A 17452-nucleotide genomic window follows, 5' to 3' on the forward strand; every position below is an offset into this window, starting at 1 on the left:
CGGGCGAGGCTCACACCAACAAGGACCTCCCCCCCCCCCCCCCCCAGTCATACCCGCTCCCCAGCCAGGCTGCCTTTCTTCCCTCTTCCCGGCTTCCAGTGTCGATCCACACCTCACTCAAGAGATGAAAGCGGAACACTGTGGTTTCTCCAGGCACGTGCTATGGTTCCGAAATTCACACAGACTACAGAAACTCCTTCCTCCTTCTTTTATCCTTTGAACTTGATAAAAGAAACCCGTGTCCAGAGCTATTCCTCAGCAGAGAGCAGTAAGGATGGGAGGGGGTGCTGGCAGGTTTGGGGGAAGCTGACCACAGGTGCTTCCCTGGGCTCATGCTGAGGGTCCTAGCCCCTGGCTCTGTACCTAGGGTACCATGGGATGGACAGAGGCTCCTTGAGCATCTAAACTGACAGGAGCTGCTGGCCTGGCTGGCCTTTCCTGCCACATTCCCTGATTTGTTGACCTGGCACAGGCTCAACCACAGTGCGGCATCTAGCAAATATACTTTACAAAAATATCAAGACAAACGCAAACCTGCCAGGGCTCAGCCCACAGACCAAGGCCAAGTGGAAGATTACTCACCAGAAGCCTTCGTTTGCCTTCGAAGGACCCCAGCAGGTCGGCTGCGGACTTCCTGGGGCTCTGTGGGGGCTGCTTGGGGCTGGGCTTGGGGTAAGCCCCCTGCTCTGCCTTGCCCGCCTTCTTCTTCTTGGACTTCTCTTTCTGTTTGCTCTTTTTCTCAGCCTTCTTCATGGACTTTTCACTCTTGAGGAGCTTGTCTGGCTTCTCATTCTTCACCTTTTTTTTCTTTTCCTTCTCGGGTTTCTCAAGCTTCTCGTGCTTCTTAGACTCCTTTGCATTCGGGGAAGGGATCTTGCCTCCCTGCAGCTCCTCCTCCAGCTGAGAGGCCGTGGGCCGGCTGAGGGCGGACTTGTCCTCGTACTCATTGCTGAGAATTTTGTCCTGCGCCTTCTTTTTGGGAGGTTTTCCCTTGGCTGGCTTGTGGGGCCCTGGCACCACATTTGGGTCCTGGTGGCCATGCTCTCGCCTGTCCGTGTGGTTGTCCCGGAAACGGCCTGGGCCAGCAGCCCTGGAGCTGGGCTCCGAGATGGCGGTGGGAGGGGCGGCCGTGAGGCTCTCAAAGCTGGTGGCTTTGCTGGGCCTCCTGGGGCTCTGCGGCCTCTCCCTCTGCTGCTCTTTCCTGGCTGGAGGGTAGAGATTGTCTGAGACTGGGGGCCCCCTGGCTGTAGTCGCCTCGGCTGTAGCAGGGGTCCTGTGGGAGACTGAGGAGGTGTGCGCCCGGGAGGTCCAGGGCCTTTGAGTGGTGGGGAAGGGGGTGGTGGTGGTCGGTCTCACTGCTACAGTTACTGCCCGGGACGTGACCCGAGTGGCTGTTGTGGCTGGAGCCGGGGCTGGGGTGGTGGCCCTGGGGGTGGGGACAGGTGCCAGAGGCGCCGTGGCGGTGGCGGTGGCGGGTTTCCGCAGCACCTTGATCCGCGTGTCTCTGGTTGGAGGGACGTGTGCTCTCCTAGGGTCCTCCTTCCTCTTCTCCCCGCCCAGGCTTGCCCTTCCTGCTCCCCCACCACCCTCGTTCCCCTCCTCCACCACCTGGCCCTCGACACCAGATGCCTTGCATTTCTGGACAAAGCCCTTCTGCCTGATCTTCTCTATCCGGCGCATGGGGCCCTGGTCGATGAGCTCGTACATGGCCTCCAGCCGGACCGGGTAAGGGTAGCGCTCCTCCACCTGCAGCGTCTTCTTCAGCAGCACCATGCCAAACTTGCCCTTCTCCAGCTTCAGGAAGCTCATCAGCTTGGGGATAAGGCTGGGCTCCAGGGGCTGCTCCAGGACCCGGCCCTCGCTGGTGATCCTGCGCACCTTGCCCCCTTCCTCGCCGGCCTGGTGGAACAGCACGATCTGCTGGATGTGCCTTTCGGCCAGTTCGCAGTACACATCGGCTTTCAGCAGGCTCATCATGAGGCGGTAGTAGCCTTCCGAGGCGTGCGGCGCTGAGATAACCCACACTCGGCTCTTCCCTGCAAAGCTGGCCAGGATGTTGGGCGAGCTGGACCCAGAGGGGAAGCGCAGCATCCTTGACCGAGCGGAGGACCCCTCATCCCGCACCATCTCGCGAGGAGAGCTCCTGGCCGCGGGTCTCAGCTGAGGTCTCTCAGGGGTCCCGTGGGCGTCCAGGGGGGCTGGCAGCGCTGGGGGGCTAGCTAGTCTCAACACCGGCACGCTCCTCCTGCTTTGGAGAGGCCGTAGGTTTGGTTCTCCCAGGGTGGCTCTCTCAGTTCCATGAGACCTCCCTGTGTGCCTCAGAAACCGTCCTGGCCTGCTGCCGTTAACCGGGGACACCAAAGGCCCCTTCCGCCCTCCATGGCTCCCTCTGTGCGCAGCGCGGGGGTGGGGTTCTGACCCGCACACCAGCCACATTGCCAGCAGCATGGTGAAACGGGGTCCCATTCTCCACGTCATTGTGTGATCCACTTAGGGATGCCGCAGGGTCATAAGGCAGAAAGGGGAGGGGGAAAAAAGGAGAAAAGACAGAAAGTCATTTAATTGCAAACAGAGCTAGTCATTATCTCTTTCCCTATCTTGGCCCAGGGGACCAGGAAGGAGTGGTTAGAGAAGGAGGCAGGTCAGGTCGGGGAATGGAGCCTCCGGTGGATCCTGTTGCTTTTAAACTCCTGTAATCTGTCAGTGCTCAGCAGAGACAGTTACATTAAGCAGGAAACCCAACTCAGTTCCCCAGTCAGAGGTGCTTGCATTGTTGCAACTAACTCTGGATGTTGCAGGGGAAAACGCAAACTGAGCACATTAATTCCGGCAACATTCACACTCATTCCTTCAAATCAGCAACAAAGAAAGAAAAAGACCCCAAAGACACAAAGGATTGCACACTTACATGGTGGCTCATAGAGATGGAATGCGGAGAGTTTCCAAAGAAATCTGAAGTTTGGTCCCCAGGATACACGATTTCTCCCAAGCCTCTCTCTGCTCTCCGAGGGTGGCCAAGACACCAGGCGTGTGCTGCGCCCCCGCAGCTCCAGCTTTCCAAGAAGCACCACGGATCCACAGCCTCTCTGGGGCTGACAGCTGAGCTCAGTCCTGTTCCCTCTGGCTGTGGCTTTTACCTTCGGGACAAGTAGGATGAGGCGAAAGGCGCTGTCCTTTTAAGTCTTTGTGTCTCCATTTGTCCGCAGTTTCTCCGTGGTCTTGTGTGCCTGGGCGAGCCGGTCCGCCGACACAGGACGTCCCTGACCGTGGAATCCGAGAGAGCTCTGAATCTCACTCGTTCCCTCTTTGGAGTTCCAGCAGCCTTCTTATCACCCTTTCCCCCACAGTCTGGCTTAGTCTCTTTGTTTCCGGGAGTAAAAGCGCTGGGATTAATATGTTTTCCAGGCTCAGGGAAAACACAGGAATGTGATGTTGAAAAAAGGACTTTTTTTTTCTATGCCTCTGCTTCTCTCCTCCCTTTATTCCTCCCCATCTTATTTTCTCTTTTCCTTCTCCCTCTGCTTCTTCTTCCTCTTGTCTGGATTCAGTCCCGGAAATGTCAGAACTCCCTCAGTTTTGCTCCAAACCAAACTCAAACAACAGAAGCCACTGGAAATCAAGGAAAGTCCACTAAGAATTTAACAGATCAGCAAAACACCACCTCCTTCACATTTCAGCATGCTTGGAGTGGACTTGATGGGGAGGGCTGGTCCTTGGGTGGGGGAAGCTTTTGAAACTCCACACATCATCATAAATCACTTCAGAAGAGATGACTGAGGACTTAACCCCTTCCACGCCACACAATCGGGGTACTTTCCCTTCCTGCCTGTTCTCACACTGCGCTTCAGAAGCGGGGAATTCTGACATTTCTGCGTCTGGCTGCCTGGTTGTCTCAGAGACAGATTCTTATTTGGGTCAGGGTGCTTGGCTGTCCACACACAGACAGTGTGTGTCTTTATACTCCCATGTATGTATTTCTATCTCTTTCTCCCTGCTTCATGCTTTTAGTTTGAGGTTGGAAAAGCTCATGGAAAACATGAGTGGGTTGTTTTTATTTTATTCTAACTGGAGAATCAGATTACCGTGCTCGTGGTCCTACGTTCTCCTTGGCATGGAAGAAAGCTGGTAAAAGGTTAGAAACACAGGCAATGGCTGATGTGCCTCAGAGATTGCCATCACAGAATGTGCATGGTGATGTCTGATTTCAGTGCTCTGGCTAGAGTTGGTTAGAAAGGCAGTGACCTCACAGGGTGTGAGGTGTGTGTGTGTGTGTATACATGTATGTGTGTGTGTTACAGTGTTTTCTTCTCCAGGAGGTTTGATGTCTGAATGCTTTAGGCAATTCTTAGTAGGTGTATCAGATTTTACAAAAGAGAGACTGAGGCAGCTTTGGGCTTCTACCTCCTGGGTCTGCGGTGAGGATTCAACTTTCAGTGGGAAGGAAAGCATTCTCAGGTTCTACAGGTGTTTCTCCCAGTCTCTCCAAGGTCAATATTATCTGTCAGTGGCAGTCAAGGCAACCTCCTTGCAAGCGCGGCCATGCTAATGGCTTCTCTCAGTGGATCAGAACTTACTCCTAGTTGTTACCCCTTGATCAGTCCCAGCTCCCCTGCTCACATTTGTGTTTCCCTTCACATAACGCCTGAGCACAGAATTGGGAAGCCTGGTGGTGGCGTTGAGTGAGAAGCTTCAAGTTCAAGGGGTAATAGGAAAGAAGGCACTCCTGTGGTGCTCCAGACACCTGGCCATACAGGAATGAGGGTGAGCTTCAAGGAGATGTTCTATTGACCACAGCCACAGATTTTAGCTTTCATGGGACTCACCTGTTCGTTGATCGAGTACCTTGTTTCCGGTTTGTGATTCCCTTTCTGTTTATTTCTCAGAGTGCTCTATATTCTCCACTTCGGACAGCCCTTCTATCCTTTCTTTTCCTTTTCTGTTCTTTCTATTAATAACAACTACCACGTATTGGGCATTTTCATGTGATGCTCTGGGCCTGGCATATATTCATATTCTGTGAGGATATATATATATATATATATTATATATATAAATCTGTGGGTAAGAAGAGCTCTGTCTTACAGTGACCAAACTCAGCCTTGATGAGTTTAAATAAATTGCCCTCTGTCATGCAAATGCCAAGTGGTAGCACAGACAATTGAAGCCTGGTTTAGAACACAGGAAGTTATCCTGCCCTCTCCTTTCATTTCCTACCAATGCCTTTGTTTCTCTGCCTTCCGCTTCCTCTTTGTGTTTCCCATGTTAGTAGGAGAGTCATACTTTTGCTCAACCAGAGCCCTTTTAGAGTCCTACTTTCTGGAATAATATTGTAGTTGAACTTTTCTCAGTATGTCCTGAAGTTTTGTTTTTCTCGACTATTTCCTGGCTTCCACCAATCTCTCAATGATGTCTACGGCATTCGCCACCTGTGCCCTGGAAGAGTGGAAATACAGCCACTTTAGCCATCTTGAGTTGACTGGGAAGGAAAAGTCACCCCCATAAGGAGCTCTAAATCTTCCTGGGACCCTTGACTTTCTTCCCTTCTGTGAGCATTAGTCACTAGATGGCGATCTAAGCACACAGGCATGAGAGAATCTACCATTCCTCCAACTTCACACTTCCACCAATGTCCGCCCACCCTGTCTAGCACATATGGTACACAGACACTGGCCAGGTGGGGCTTCTCTGGCTTATTCAGAATTTTCCATCTCAATGCCCAAGTCCTTACCTGGGATTCAGAAGAACCTCCGGGAGAAGTCTGGGGAGCACATGCCTTAAATAGCAATTAGAGAACACATTTGCATACACACCTCTCCCTTCTCTGATTCTAGCTGGTGACTGAAGAAGTCAGCATTAAAACATCCCCATTTACATCTTTCCATTCTTCTTCAATCTAAGAAAGAAACAAACAGTTTGTGCAGGGCAGGTGAGTGGGCAGAGATGGAAGGGAATCTGAGAGGGAGAGACTGATGCTGAGTCAGAAAAAGGGAAGAAGAATAATATTGAAAACTGAATTTTAGAAATGCAGACCTGGGGATTCACTGGCAGGAAATTACCTGACTTTGTTGGTGTAGTAATTTGGGGGAAGGAAAGGAAAATAATTTTCCAACCTGAATTGCTTTAGAGAAACTAGGGTTAGGGTAGCTATTTGATGAGTATTATTGGAGTGAATGTGAGGAGGCATCCAGAGAGGGGTACACTAACTGGCCAGTCCACACAGATCTAAACTTCAGGAATCTGGGACCAAGACTGAAGGAGCAAACACACTTCCCCAGGCACATGGGGGACACCAGGGTTTCTGTCCCATGCAGAGGGTTGTCTTGCACAAAGTAACCCTGAGTAGATGTTAATGAACTGAATTGAAACCATTGTTCTATTGTCTGAAAGAATGATTTAAAGGAAAAAATAATGGGCTCTTCGATGTGGTCTTCGAGGGAAACTATCTCTTCTGCTCTGAGATGATCAGCACTCTCCTCACATCCACCCACCAGAAAATTTGCACGGCCATTTGATCACATCTTTGTGGTGCAGACAGAGTTTTCACATCCAGGGTGTGGTCGCCGGCGTTTGCTTTCCACTTGCAGACCTTTGTGAAATGCTCCGTCTTGAGCTGCATTTACATCCTTCAGAATGCAAAAGGACTCTGCCTCTTTCTCATATTCAGAGCGTAGGATGAACTAAAGAAGTCACAGCAAGGCAGAGGGGAAGCCCTCAGTGACTGTTAACTGAGGATCCTGCTGCAGCCCAGGGAGGTGCTGAGAAAGGGTGAGTCCCAATAAGAAATATTTAACATCAGCCCTGAAATGTCAGCAAGGTCACAGGTATACTCCAGAGTTGAAGAAAATGAGTAATTAGGGGAAAAAAACTTACCTGATGGGATAATAGCCAAAGCTCTTTGGAAGAACAAATATTTGTGCTTTTTTAAAAAAGAGGGTTTATTTTATTTATTTTGAAAGGCAGAGTTATACACACAGAGAGAGAAAGGAAGAGGGAGAGAGAGAGACAGAGAGAGAGAGAGAGAGACAGAGAGAGAGACAGACAGAGAGAGAGAGAGAGAGAGAGAATCTTCCATCTGCTGGTTCACTTCACTTTCCAAATGGCTGCAGCTGCTGGGGCTGGGCCAGGCTGAAGCCAGGAGCCAGGAGCTTCTTCAGGTCTCCCATGCGGGTGCAGGGACCCAAGCACTTCCCTCATCCTCTGCTGCTTTCCCAGGCACTCTAGAAGGGAGGTGGGTTGGAAGTGGAGTAGCCGGACTTGAACTAGTGCTGTATGGAATGCCGGCACCTGCTTAACCTGCTAGACCACAGCACCGGCCTCTGTGTTCTCTTTAAAATTCATTTATTTTTAATTAGTTTGCTAGGGGACTCTGAAAGACCCCCTCTTCTAGGTAGAAGGTTGTTTAAATTACAGAAATGTAAATTGCCTAATGAAAGCAAATTGAGGGCTCCTTCCCTAGCAGAAATTAAGGAGCTGTGTGAACGATCAGGTAGCTCGGTTCAATCTCAAGGTCAGTGATTTAAAGTTTGGGTCTTTATTGATTGATGCTCTGCTCTTACATGAGCCTGTGGGTTACAAGTTTGCTGCTTGGGACATTAGTGTTGGGGTTGGGAAGGATGGATTTCTTTTTTTTTTTTTTTTACTTGACAGATAGAGTTAGACAGTGAGAGAGAGAGAGAGAGAGAGAGAGAGAGAGAGAGAGAGAAGTCTTCCTTCCGTTGGCTCACCCCCCAAATGGCCACCATGGCCGGAGCTATGCCAATCCGAAGCCAGGAGCCAGGTGCATCTTCCTGGTCTCCCATGCGGGTACAGGCACCCAATCACTTGGGCCATCCTCCACTACCTTCCCGGGCCACAGCAGAGAGCTGGACTGGAAGAGGAGCAACCGGGACTAGAACCCGGTGCCCATATGGGATGCCGGTGCCACAGGTGGGATATTAACCAAGTGAGCCACGGCGCCGGCCAGGAAGGATGGATTTCAAGTCTTAACCACTGGCCATTTCCATCAGTTTGTCCGTTTACCTACAGGAGATTTCCATCAACTGGTTTGCAGAGAAGCCTTTGATTCTGCCTACTTCCATGTCCGTAGAGTAGCCAAGAAGGTGGAGATGACTCAGTTTCTTTCTCCTTTGTCTCAAGGCTTCCTTCCCTCTAATGTGTGTCCAAAGTGCCGACTTTCAGCAGGGAGGGTAGCCAGCCAGGCCATCTCTACACCTAGAAGCTCACAGCCCACTGGAGAAACTAAATAGGCCTTCAAAGGTTTGTGCAAAATGCATTCTATGAAAAACCCATGCATGGATTTAAAAATCTGTTACACTGAAGTAAATTTGTCTTTCATGTTCATTTCCACAAACTTAATAAAATACTTGTGTATATACTCTTCATGGAAGTACAGCCAATTTTCTCCTTCAGGTAAAAATTCAGTGCTGACTCCGACTGCAGCCAATGTACACAGAATCCATTCCTGTTGGAGAGTTTTTCTCTATGATTCCTGGAGCAGGGTTTACATGGAAAGAGCCCTACCCCCACCACCAGCAGCAACTGTATAGCCTGGGGAAGACCTTGATTGGCAGGTTTGTTGGCTCGGGAGTGCATGAATCCAGATATTCTGTCAGCATGATGTCTTTTCATACTCACGTTTCCAGTCCCCATGTGGCTCTGCCCTCTGCACCTGTCTTTTAGGTGAGTTTGGGCTTTCACCCATCACTTGGCTGAACTGACCCTGCGTCCACACATTGATTACCCAACTCAAAACATTACCTTAATCAGAAACTGTGAACTAACAGAATGCTCATTCATTCATTCATTCAACAAATATTAATCTCAGTGCCAGACACTGTTTTAGTCACCACGTTCAAGGACAAAAATCATAATGATTTATTGTGAAACATCATGTTGTAACCCATAATTAGGTACAATCACTGTTTTTATTTATTTATTTTTATTTATTTATTTGACAGATAGAGTTAGACAGTGAGAGAGAGAGAGAGAGAAAGGTCTTCCTTCCGTTGGTTCACTCCCCAGTTGGCCGCAGGGCCATCTTCCACTGCTTTCCCAGGCCATAGCAGAGAGCTGGATTGGAAGCAGAGCAGCCGGGACTAGAATCAGCGCCCATACGGGACGCTGGCACTTCAGGCCAGGGCATTAACCCACTGTGCCACAGCACTGGCCCCAGGTACAATCACTATTAATCAAAAACTACTGTGTTAAGTTTAAGAAAACGGAAATGCTAACTAACCTACTTGGTCTCCAAGCATTGACTACATGTATCAGATTGTCACATTTCATTCTCATAAATAGGAGCAATTAAAATAATAATCTTTAAAAATATTAAAAAGGAACATAAAGACGGAGTAGTATTGGCTCAGGGCACTTATGATGGAATTGGGAAGCCAGTGTTAAACCAGATTTTAGACATGTCCGAAGTTGAGTTCTGAAGCAAGCTGCCTGCATGCTTCTTCTCAGATGAATTGGCCTTTATACTGGGCCAAACCACAGTTCACTACATCTTGTTAACCATTTGTAAAACCTCCCTGTTTTCCTGATATTACCTAGAGATGGAGACAATACCTTGTCTTGCAAGACAATTTAACTCTTGCAGTACCAAATATAGTTCCCATCACCTCCTTTGTGGTCTTGAGCTTTACACACAGCCAACATCTTGTAAGACCTTGAAGTGTGTTTTCAAGGCTGCTTGAATCTGTTTTCCCAAATGGCAATCCTAGTTAACCCTAAATAAGTGTAATTTTATTTGTTATTGACTAGGTTGATTTTTATCCAAGGTCAACACTATGGATACAGCAGTAAATCATCCCTGACCTCAGGGAACTTATATAACTATGGTGGTAAACAGATAATACAAATGCAGTGGTCCATCCTTATTTGAGGCTTTGTCTTCCTTGGTTTATTACTTATGGTTGACCAAGGCCTGAACATACAAAATGGAAAATTCCAGAAATAAATCATCCTTAAGTTTTAAATTGTGTACCTTTCTAAGTAGCACAAGGAATTCTCATGCCATCTGGTTCTGGCCTGCCCAGAAGTGACTCATCTCCTTATATCCGCACTGTATACTCGACCCACCCAATAATCACTTAGTAGTCATCTCAGATATCAATCAGATTGACTATTGTTTACATAAATGGGTGTAAGTGGGGATTAAAAAAAAATAAGGCCTCTGGCCTGGTGCACAGTACTTAGAGAATAAGAAGGAAAATGAAGGAGCATGGGATTGCTTTGATAGCCCATGGCTTGGACCTCGTGACCTCTTTGGCTCTCTTCCCCCAGGTCTTCATGCCACGTGTCCACATTCAGCTCATTCTTCAATGTCCAGGCCTCGGATCACCTCTTCCTCAGAATTTTCCCAGAAGCCCAACCTAAACCCCTCTCCCTCCTGCGAGCAGGGATTCTGCAGAGCATCATGCAGCTGATCCTGTCCTTCACTTATGGGTTCTTGTTCTCCCAGGCAGGGCTTCACTCTCTGACAGCATTCAGTAACCTGACCTTGTTGTGCACCCTTCTTATTCTGGGATATGGTTAAGGCATTGAAAGTGTAAGTCCATGTCAATCAAATAGTTAGAAAGACAGATGGCAAAACACTAGAAGGCAACTTAATTATCCCTTTAAAGAAGGAAAGAACAGCAGAAAAAAATCCACACCACGACTGAACCAGAGGTTCTCTTTAGCTGTAGAAATTAAATAACTGAAGAAACAGGAGACATAGCACTATAAATAATCAAGATTAAACCTTGTAAGACCTTGCACTGAATTATGCAATTACGAAATTCACTTGCACTGACTTATGCAATTATGAAACTGAGTTAAAATATTTTATGAGAGTAATATTAATCTTCATTTTATTCAGTCATTGGAAAACCGTTGATGGAGCATCTTGATGTGTTGGACATTATTCCAGTGTTAGGAACAGCTGCAGGCAAACTGAATTGAGTCTCTGCTCTGGTGGGACTCACATTCTGTTAGCAAGACAGAAAAATAGATAACAGGTAGTGATTAGTACTCTAAGAAAAACAATTACAATTCAGGGAAAGGGAATGATAGCAAGTGAAAAAGCAAAGGTGGTATTTAAGATAAAGCAATCAGACATTAGCAAGTGCTAATCTTATCAAAGTAGCTATACATTGCATATAAAAGAGTCTTGGGCATACCTTCAAATTTTTTTTTAAATTTATTTATTTGAAAGAGTTAACACAGAGAGAGGAGAGGCAGAGAGAGAGAGAGAGAGGTCTTCCATCCGCTGGTTCACTCCCCAATTGGCTGCAACATTCGGAGCTGCGTCCATCAGAAGCCAGGAACTTCCTCCTGGTATCCCATGTGGGTGCAGGGGCCCAAGAAGACTTGGGCCGTCTTCTACTGCTTTCCCAGGCCATAACAGAGAGCTGGATTGGAAATGGAGCAGCCAGGTCTCAAACTGGTGCCTCAGGCCAGGGTGTTATCCTGCTGGGCCACAGTGCCAGCCCATCCTTCAATTTTTCAATTCTTCCATCTTTGAAGTTAAGGTTGAATTGCATAGTGTGAAAGCCCTAGAAGTCAATTCTATTGAATGAGATAAATTATCAAATTGTTTAGTTCTGGTCAGGGTCAAAATAATGCGTAACTATAAAGTGATAAGTTTACTGCATAGCTCATAAACTATCTTTGGAGAAACTATGTGAAAGGAATTTAAAAAATGCTTTGAGTGTCTGACAGAATAAGTGTTTTAATAAATGAAACAATGTGTTTCAATAAATGGATAATCTGAACATCACTATCTACAGTCTCCCAAGATGGCTGCTTTGAAGTCAAGAATATTACTTTGAACCCTGCCTGCTTTTTTTTTTAATAGTCACATTAGCTTGTAAACACATCCCAAGCCCTGCAAAGAGTATATTCAATTATAATTTAAATGCTTTTAATGAAAGTCTGTTGCAAAAATTCCAGAATAAAGATCAAATACAATATGGTCTTCAAAGAGAGTTTTAAAGTTTAAAGCAGAATTCATTCTGAATATAACAGATAACATTCCAAATTGTAAATGTTGTTTTTATTTAAAAGTTAAGTATGGGAAATAAAAGCATATGGTCCCTTTAAAAACAATTTGTGATGGTGGATTTTGGCAGAAGCCTTGCCATTAACTATTGGGAGAATTCAGAGTCAGTATAAATAGATTAGGTTGAAAAAAACAACTCTTGATGGGAGAGAACATTCCCCATGTTTGGAGATTCCACTCATTTGTTTTGCTGTGTGAAGGCAGCACACGACTTTTAGCCAAACAGGTCTTACATTGAAATCCTAAGGTTGCTGTTCATTAGTTGTGTACCTTACACAAACCCTCAAACTCCCTGAGTATCAGTTTCGTCATCTATAAAAATGTTATTGTTTGTTTTTTATACACATAATTGGGCTACCTTTTTCCTAAAGGTGATTTTGTTACTGTGCATGATGATCAGTAACAGAAAATCCACATACAACGGAACTAAACAATAAGGAATATGTCAGTTAACACAATTGAGATATCCCAAAGTAGGCTAAGTTTCTGGTTGCTTTGCTCCAGAATTTTGTTATTATGGTGATATACATATAACATAAAATTTCCCATTAAGTGCATAGCTCAGTGGTATTAAGCATATTAGCTTTGCTGTGAAACTATTACCACTGTTCATGTCCTGGACTTTTCATGATCCCAAAATGAAACTCAAGACCTATTAAATAATAACTCTCAGTTTGCCGCCTTCCTTAGCGCCTGGTAACCACTGTACTACTTTCTGTTTCTTTACATTTGACTGTGAATGTTTATTTTTAATACTGAGCTAATTATACCTGCACAAGAGCAGTCACAATCCTAGACTTCCAGCCTAAGGCAAAAGGCCTTAGGCTGGAAACAACACTGCAAGGAACTCAAGGGTCAGACAGAGATGCCAAGTCCCTAACACAAACAGAAATGATCCAAAAATTGCAAGAGATTCGCCAGCTAAGTATTGCTGTGCCAATTCATCATGCAATTAGAGCCCTGAGTGGTGCATATGCTTGGAGTCTCCTGCTGGCTCCCACCTCTATGGCAGTCTTCCAGTTGGTCTTTTGGCTATCAGACTCAAGCTGTCCAGTTCATCCTGCAAATGACCATCACTATCTCTTTCTTAAAATATCTGTGCTACTTTCCTGCTGAAAATTCTTCAACAGCTTCCCCATGCCCTCAAGTCATATTTCAGCATCTTAATGAGAGACCCATGAGGTCTTCCCTGGTCTGTTCCGCTTGCACCATATCATTTCCCCACCCCTGTGTGTGCCTACTCTGAAAACTAGCATTCTCATCATTCCTATAGCGTAACATTCTTCTCTCTCACGTCTTCACATTCATGCTTGCAATATTCCATCTAACTAGAAAACCTATCCTACTTCACTCTGCATCAGTCTGCCTAATACGCATTTACCCAACAGCACTCCAGGCAAATTTCATATTGTATCACTTGGGAAGAATTTTACGACCTTTAGTCAACCAGATTGAAGTCCCCTTTCCTGTATTTCTGTAAAAATCTATGGGCTCCACTTTTTAGTGTGCACCATTTCCAGTCTGTTCTCTGATCCTAAACATGAAGCAAGGACTATGTCCTCAGAACCTAGCTTAGCGATCAACAGATTAGTAAACTCCCAATTACAGTCTGTTGAATGAATGAATTCTGTAGCAAATCATGCCAACCCACAGGCTTTTTATGCAAAGTAAGGTTTCAGAATAAACAGAATGGTTTGGTATTTTAGTCAGAAAAGGAAAAATTATTAAGTAAGCAATCATTATTAAATATAAATGTGTGGGGGTGGTGCCATGACTCACTTGGTTAATCCTCTGCCTGTGGTACCAGCATCCCATATGGGTGCCGGTTATAATCCCGGTTGCTCCTCTTCTAGTCCAGCTCTCTGCTGTGGCCCAGGAAGGCAGTGGAGGATGGCCCAAGTGCTTGGGCCCCTGCACCCACATGGGAGACCAGGAGGAAGCACCTGGCTCCTGGCTTTGGATTGGCATAGCTCCAGCCCTAGTGGTCATTTGGGGGGTAAACCAACAGAAGGAAGACCTTTCTCTCTGTCTCTCTCTCTCTCACTAACTCTATCTGTCAAATAAAAAAAAATATAAGTGTGTGAATCTCTGACTAGTTCTAGGTATTTTTCTTCTTTAAATTCACCCCAAGTATAGCATTATTTAAGTGTGTGTATGTATGTTTATGTATATACATGAATATAAGTAAATATACATTCATATACATATTATAAAAATTGTGGTATCTGTAAGGTTCATACTTAGCGTTGGAATGATCTCACATTTGCAAGAATAGTTTTCCTTATCAATGGACATAGTTTTTACTTGGTGGCCCCTTCCACAGTCCTTTCACACATGTATCAGATAGCCAAGTAGATACTGTGAAATGACATAGTATGATTCCCAAGGCTAGTCTGAAAAGACATTGTGACTTTTGCTTCCATAAGAAGGGAAAGCAGAGCCCAGTGGTTCTGCTTCCAATTAAAGAGCAGCTTAACAGCATGATTTGGAAACTGACAAGCAGCAATTCCATTAACTAAGAGTTTTAACAACTCAATTATAAAAAAGTTTGCCTGAGTCCAAACTTGGAATAAGATGGAAAGAATTTGTTTTTACTGTATTGGACCTTAATTAACCTGGCTGTACATACAATTTTGTTTGTAAAGAGCAGGAAAAAGATTGTGGTTTTAATTTTATTTTAAAAACAAAATAGCATTTTATTTTTAAAATATTGTGGCTTTAATTTTATTTTTAATTTAATGGTGTCTCAAAATAGACGGCCATGAAAACACAACACACATATACCTATTCATGGTGAGCTAGTATGTCTGAATTATCAAGATTTCTGTATGAGTGACTATATATAGAAATATAACATAAAACAACATTTTAAATACAGAGGTTATTTTAAAAAGTCTTTTGAAAGAAATTATTTTATTATGTGCAAGTGGATAATACCCACGTGGCTTACAGACACGATAAAAGTAGTTGATATTTGAAACTGTTTGCTCTGTAGCTACTTAGAGATTGACAATCAGACTGATGCTTTAAATAATCACTTTCTCTCCTGTGTTTTCAGCTCTAATAGAACCAGTTAAATGTCCATCTATGTATTCAAATTCAACAGACTGGATTGAAAAAAATAATCCAGTTGGCTTTTTTCTCCCTTCTCCCTCCTGTGTTTCCCAACATCCTTTTGGACACCCTTTCACATACTATAGAACGTTTCAGCTTACTCTAGAATGTTATAAATATCAGAGCTGTTCAAAGATGAAGAGAGATGCTTGGTGAGGCAGCAGGATCCCTGTTAGAGCAAACATTGAAAATAGGGCTTAGAGGTTCATTTTGGCAAAGAACTGCAGCATTAGGTGAGTTGCTAAAGTAGGTGAATGTTTAACCTTTTTTTTTTTTTTAAATGGGAAAGCGTACACTTTACTGGGAAGCAGAGTGAGCAGTGACCAAAGGACACCTCATACGCAAAAAAAAAAAAAAAAAAAAAATACACAGGATGTTTGCTAATAAAACTCCACTGGAACATGGGTTCCTTTGGGCAGCTCCATATCTGCACCTCCCTTCAGGATAGAGGACTCTCCAGCCATTATCCCAAAGGCAGCTGTGATCCACGAGAGATAGAGCCCCTTGGTGGTGCCTTTTTATGTTTATACAGAACATTCCTTTTATGTGTTACCATCCGTTATTTTCATTCTGCTTTCTCTCAAGGCCATCAGACCAGCTTCTGTACAAATTGCCTTGGTGTCAGCACCAAGGAAAGATCGTCTTTAGCTGTGATCACGTCATCCAGGGTTGCATCATCAGCTGGTGACATCCTGCTCTGTGAATCTGAAAGATGCACTTCTTAGTCTTTTCATCAGGCAGGGAAAGCTGGATCTTTCTGTCGATGCAGCCTGCTCTGTTTCTTTCTATTCGTTTGTGACCATAACAACTTTCATGTCTCCTCATGGATCAGATCAATCCAGCTGGTTCAACAATTCCAGCATTGGTCACTGGATTTCTCTCTGTCATATCTTTCTGTCTCAATAGCATCAATTTCATCAGTAAACACAATGGATGGTGGATGTTCTTCAGCAATGTGAAGCAATTCCTGGATGAGCCCATCCCCTGGGTACTTCTGAATAAGTTCAGAGCCAGCTACTCTCAAGGAACTGGCTGAGGTTTGGTGTACCACTGCTTTGGCCAACAAGGCTTTACCTGTGCGAGGTGGACCACAGAGAATGACCCCATTGGGGAGCTTTATCCTCATCTCTTTGTAATAGTCTGGGTAGGTGAGAGAAAGCTCCACAGATTCCTTAATATCCTGGATTTGGTTGTCCAATCCCTTAGTATCAGCATAGATCACTGAGGGGCCTTTTCCACATTCATTACTGCAGCAAGGGGATCTGTGTCACCCATCAACACCCCATCACGCCATGCTCCTTGTGGCTGAGCAACACTGAGCAGCCTCGTCCCGGCAGACCCTTGTCCATAAAGGAAAGGAGGTTGACATAGTGTCCTGACCCCGTGGATGTTGACACCATGGTGTGGTTATCCTTGGTGATTCTTCCAAGGTTCCTACTGACATAGGGGTTTCTCTCAGGTCCTCCATCTTTGATTTTCCCTCCCCCTGCTTTTCTCCTAATGATTTGATTTGTTCCTGATTTCTAATGAATTCTCCCTTCATGGGGAGATAGTCTTAATTCTCTCCAACTTCAGTAATTTTAGCCAGCACTGAGCATGTGGTGTCACCATTCTTTCTTTTTTTTTTTTTTTTTTTCGACAGGCAGAGTGGATAGTGAGAGAGAGAGAGACAGAGAGAAAGGTCTTCCTTTTTGCCGTTGCTTCACCCTCCAATGGCCACTGCGGCCGGCGCATTGCGTTGATCCGAAGCCAGGAGCCAGGTGCTTCTCCTGGTCTCCCATGCGGGTGCAGCTCCCAAGGACTTGGGCCATCCTCCACTGCCTTCCCAGGCCATAGCAGAGAGCTGGCCTGGAAGAGGGGCAACCGGGATAGAATCCGGCACCCAACCAGGACTAGAATCCGGAGTGTTGGCGCTGCAAGGCGGAGGATTAGCCTGTTAAGCCACGGCGCCGGCCCCTATTTCTTTTTCTTGTCCTTATCATCCTTCTTGCCACCCTAAGGACCACGGTGACCACTCTGACTTTGATCCATCTAGACTCTGCTGCTCAAACCATCACTGCCAGAAATGCATCACCTCTACTGCCCAGCAGAAGCAGAAGTTATGTATGTTTGACCTAGAATGTTCTAGAAGTCTGTGCTTACCCTAATTGCTAGGTATGAATTGATGCAATAATTGCTCTGGCTTCCTTTTGAGAAAAAAAAAATCATTTGAAATAGCTATTAGCAGACTTATCATCTAAAGGCACAAAGTGAGGAAGCAAGCGTCATCATAACAGAAAAAATATTTACTGACAA

General features: G+C 45.5%; 1 protein-coding gene, 1 long non-coding RNA gene and 1 pseudogene across 3 annotated transcripts in view; 1 reads left to right on the plus strand and 2 right to left on the minus strand.

Annotated features, from left to right (window-relative positions):
• Positions 1-3705, minus strand: part of CCDC80 (coiled-coil domain containing 80) — a 33088-nt gene extending 29383 nt beyond the window's left edge. Inside the window, exons 1-2 of the mRNA XM_062208116.1 lie at positions 2909-3705; positions 583-2489 (exon numbers count right to left, since the gene is read on the minus strand). Coding sequence (XP_062064100.1) covers positions 583-2478 — 1896 coding nt within the window. The 5' untranslated portion in view covers positions 2479-2489; positions 2909-3705. The remainder of the gene's footprint in view (positions 1-582; positions 2490-2908) is intronic.
• A 1371-nt stretch (positions 3706-5076) lies between these two features.
• LOC133748121 (uncharacterized) lies at positions 5077-11873 on the plus strand. Of its 2 annotated transcripts, XR_009864435.1 has the most exons (4): positions 5077-6765; positions 8137-8256; positions 8410-8570; positions 10285-11873. It is a non-coding gene; the product is annotated as an uncharacterized LOC133748121 (long non-coding RNA). The 2 variants fall into 2 exon arrangements; XR_009864434.1 differs by lacking the exon at positions 5077-6765 and having other exon boundaries at positions 7733-8256.
• Positions 11874-15699: 3826 nt separating this feature from the next.
• LOC133751112 (26S proteasome regulatory subunit 4-like) lies at positions 15700-17188 on the minus strand (annotated as a pseudogene).
• Between the last annotated feature and the right edge of the window lie 264 nt (positions 17189-17452).

This window comes from Lepus europaeus, chromosome 2 (assembly GCF_033115175.1).
Source record: "Lepus europaeus isolate LE1 chromosome 2, mLepTim1.pri, whole genome shotgun sequence".
Lineage (NCBI taxonomy): Eukaryota > Metazoa > Chordata > Mammalia > Lagomorpha > Leporidae > Lepus > Lepus europaeus.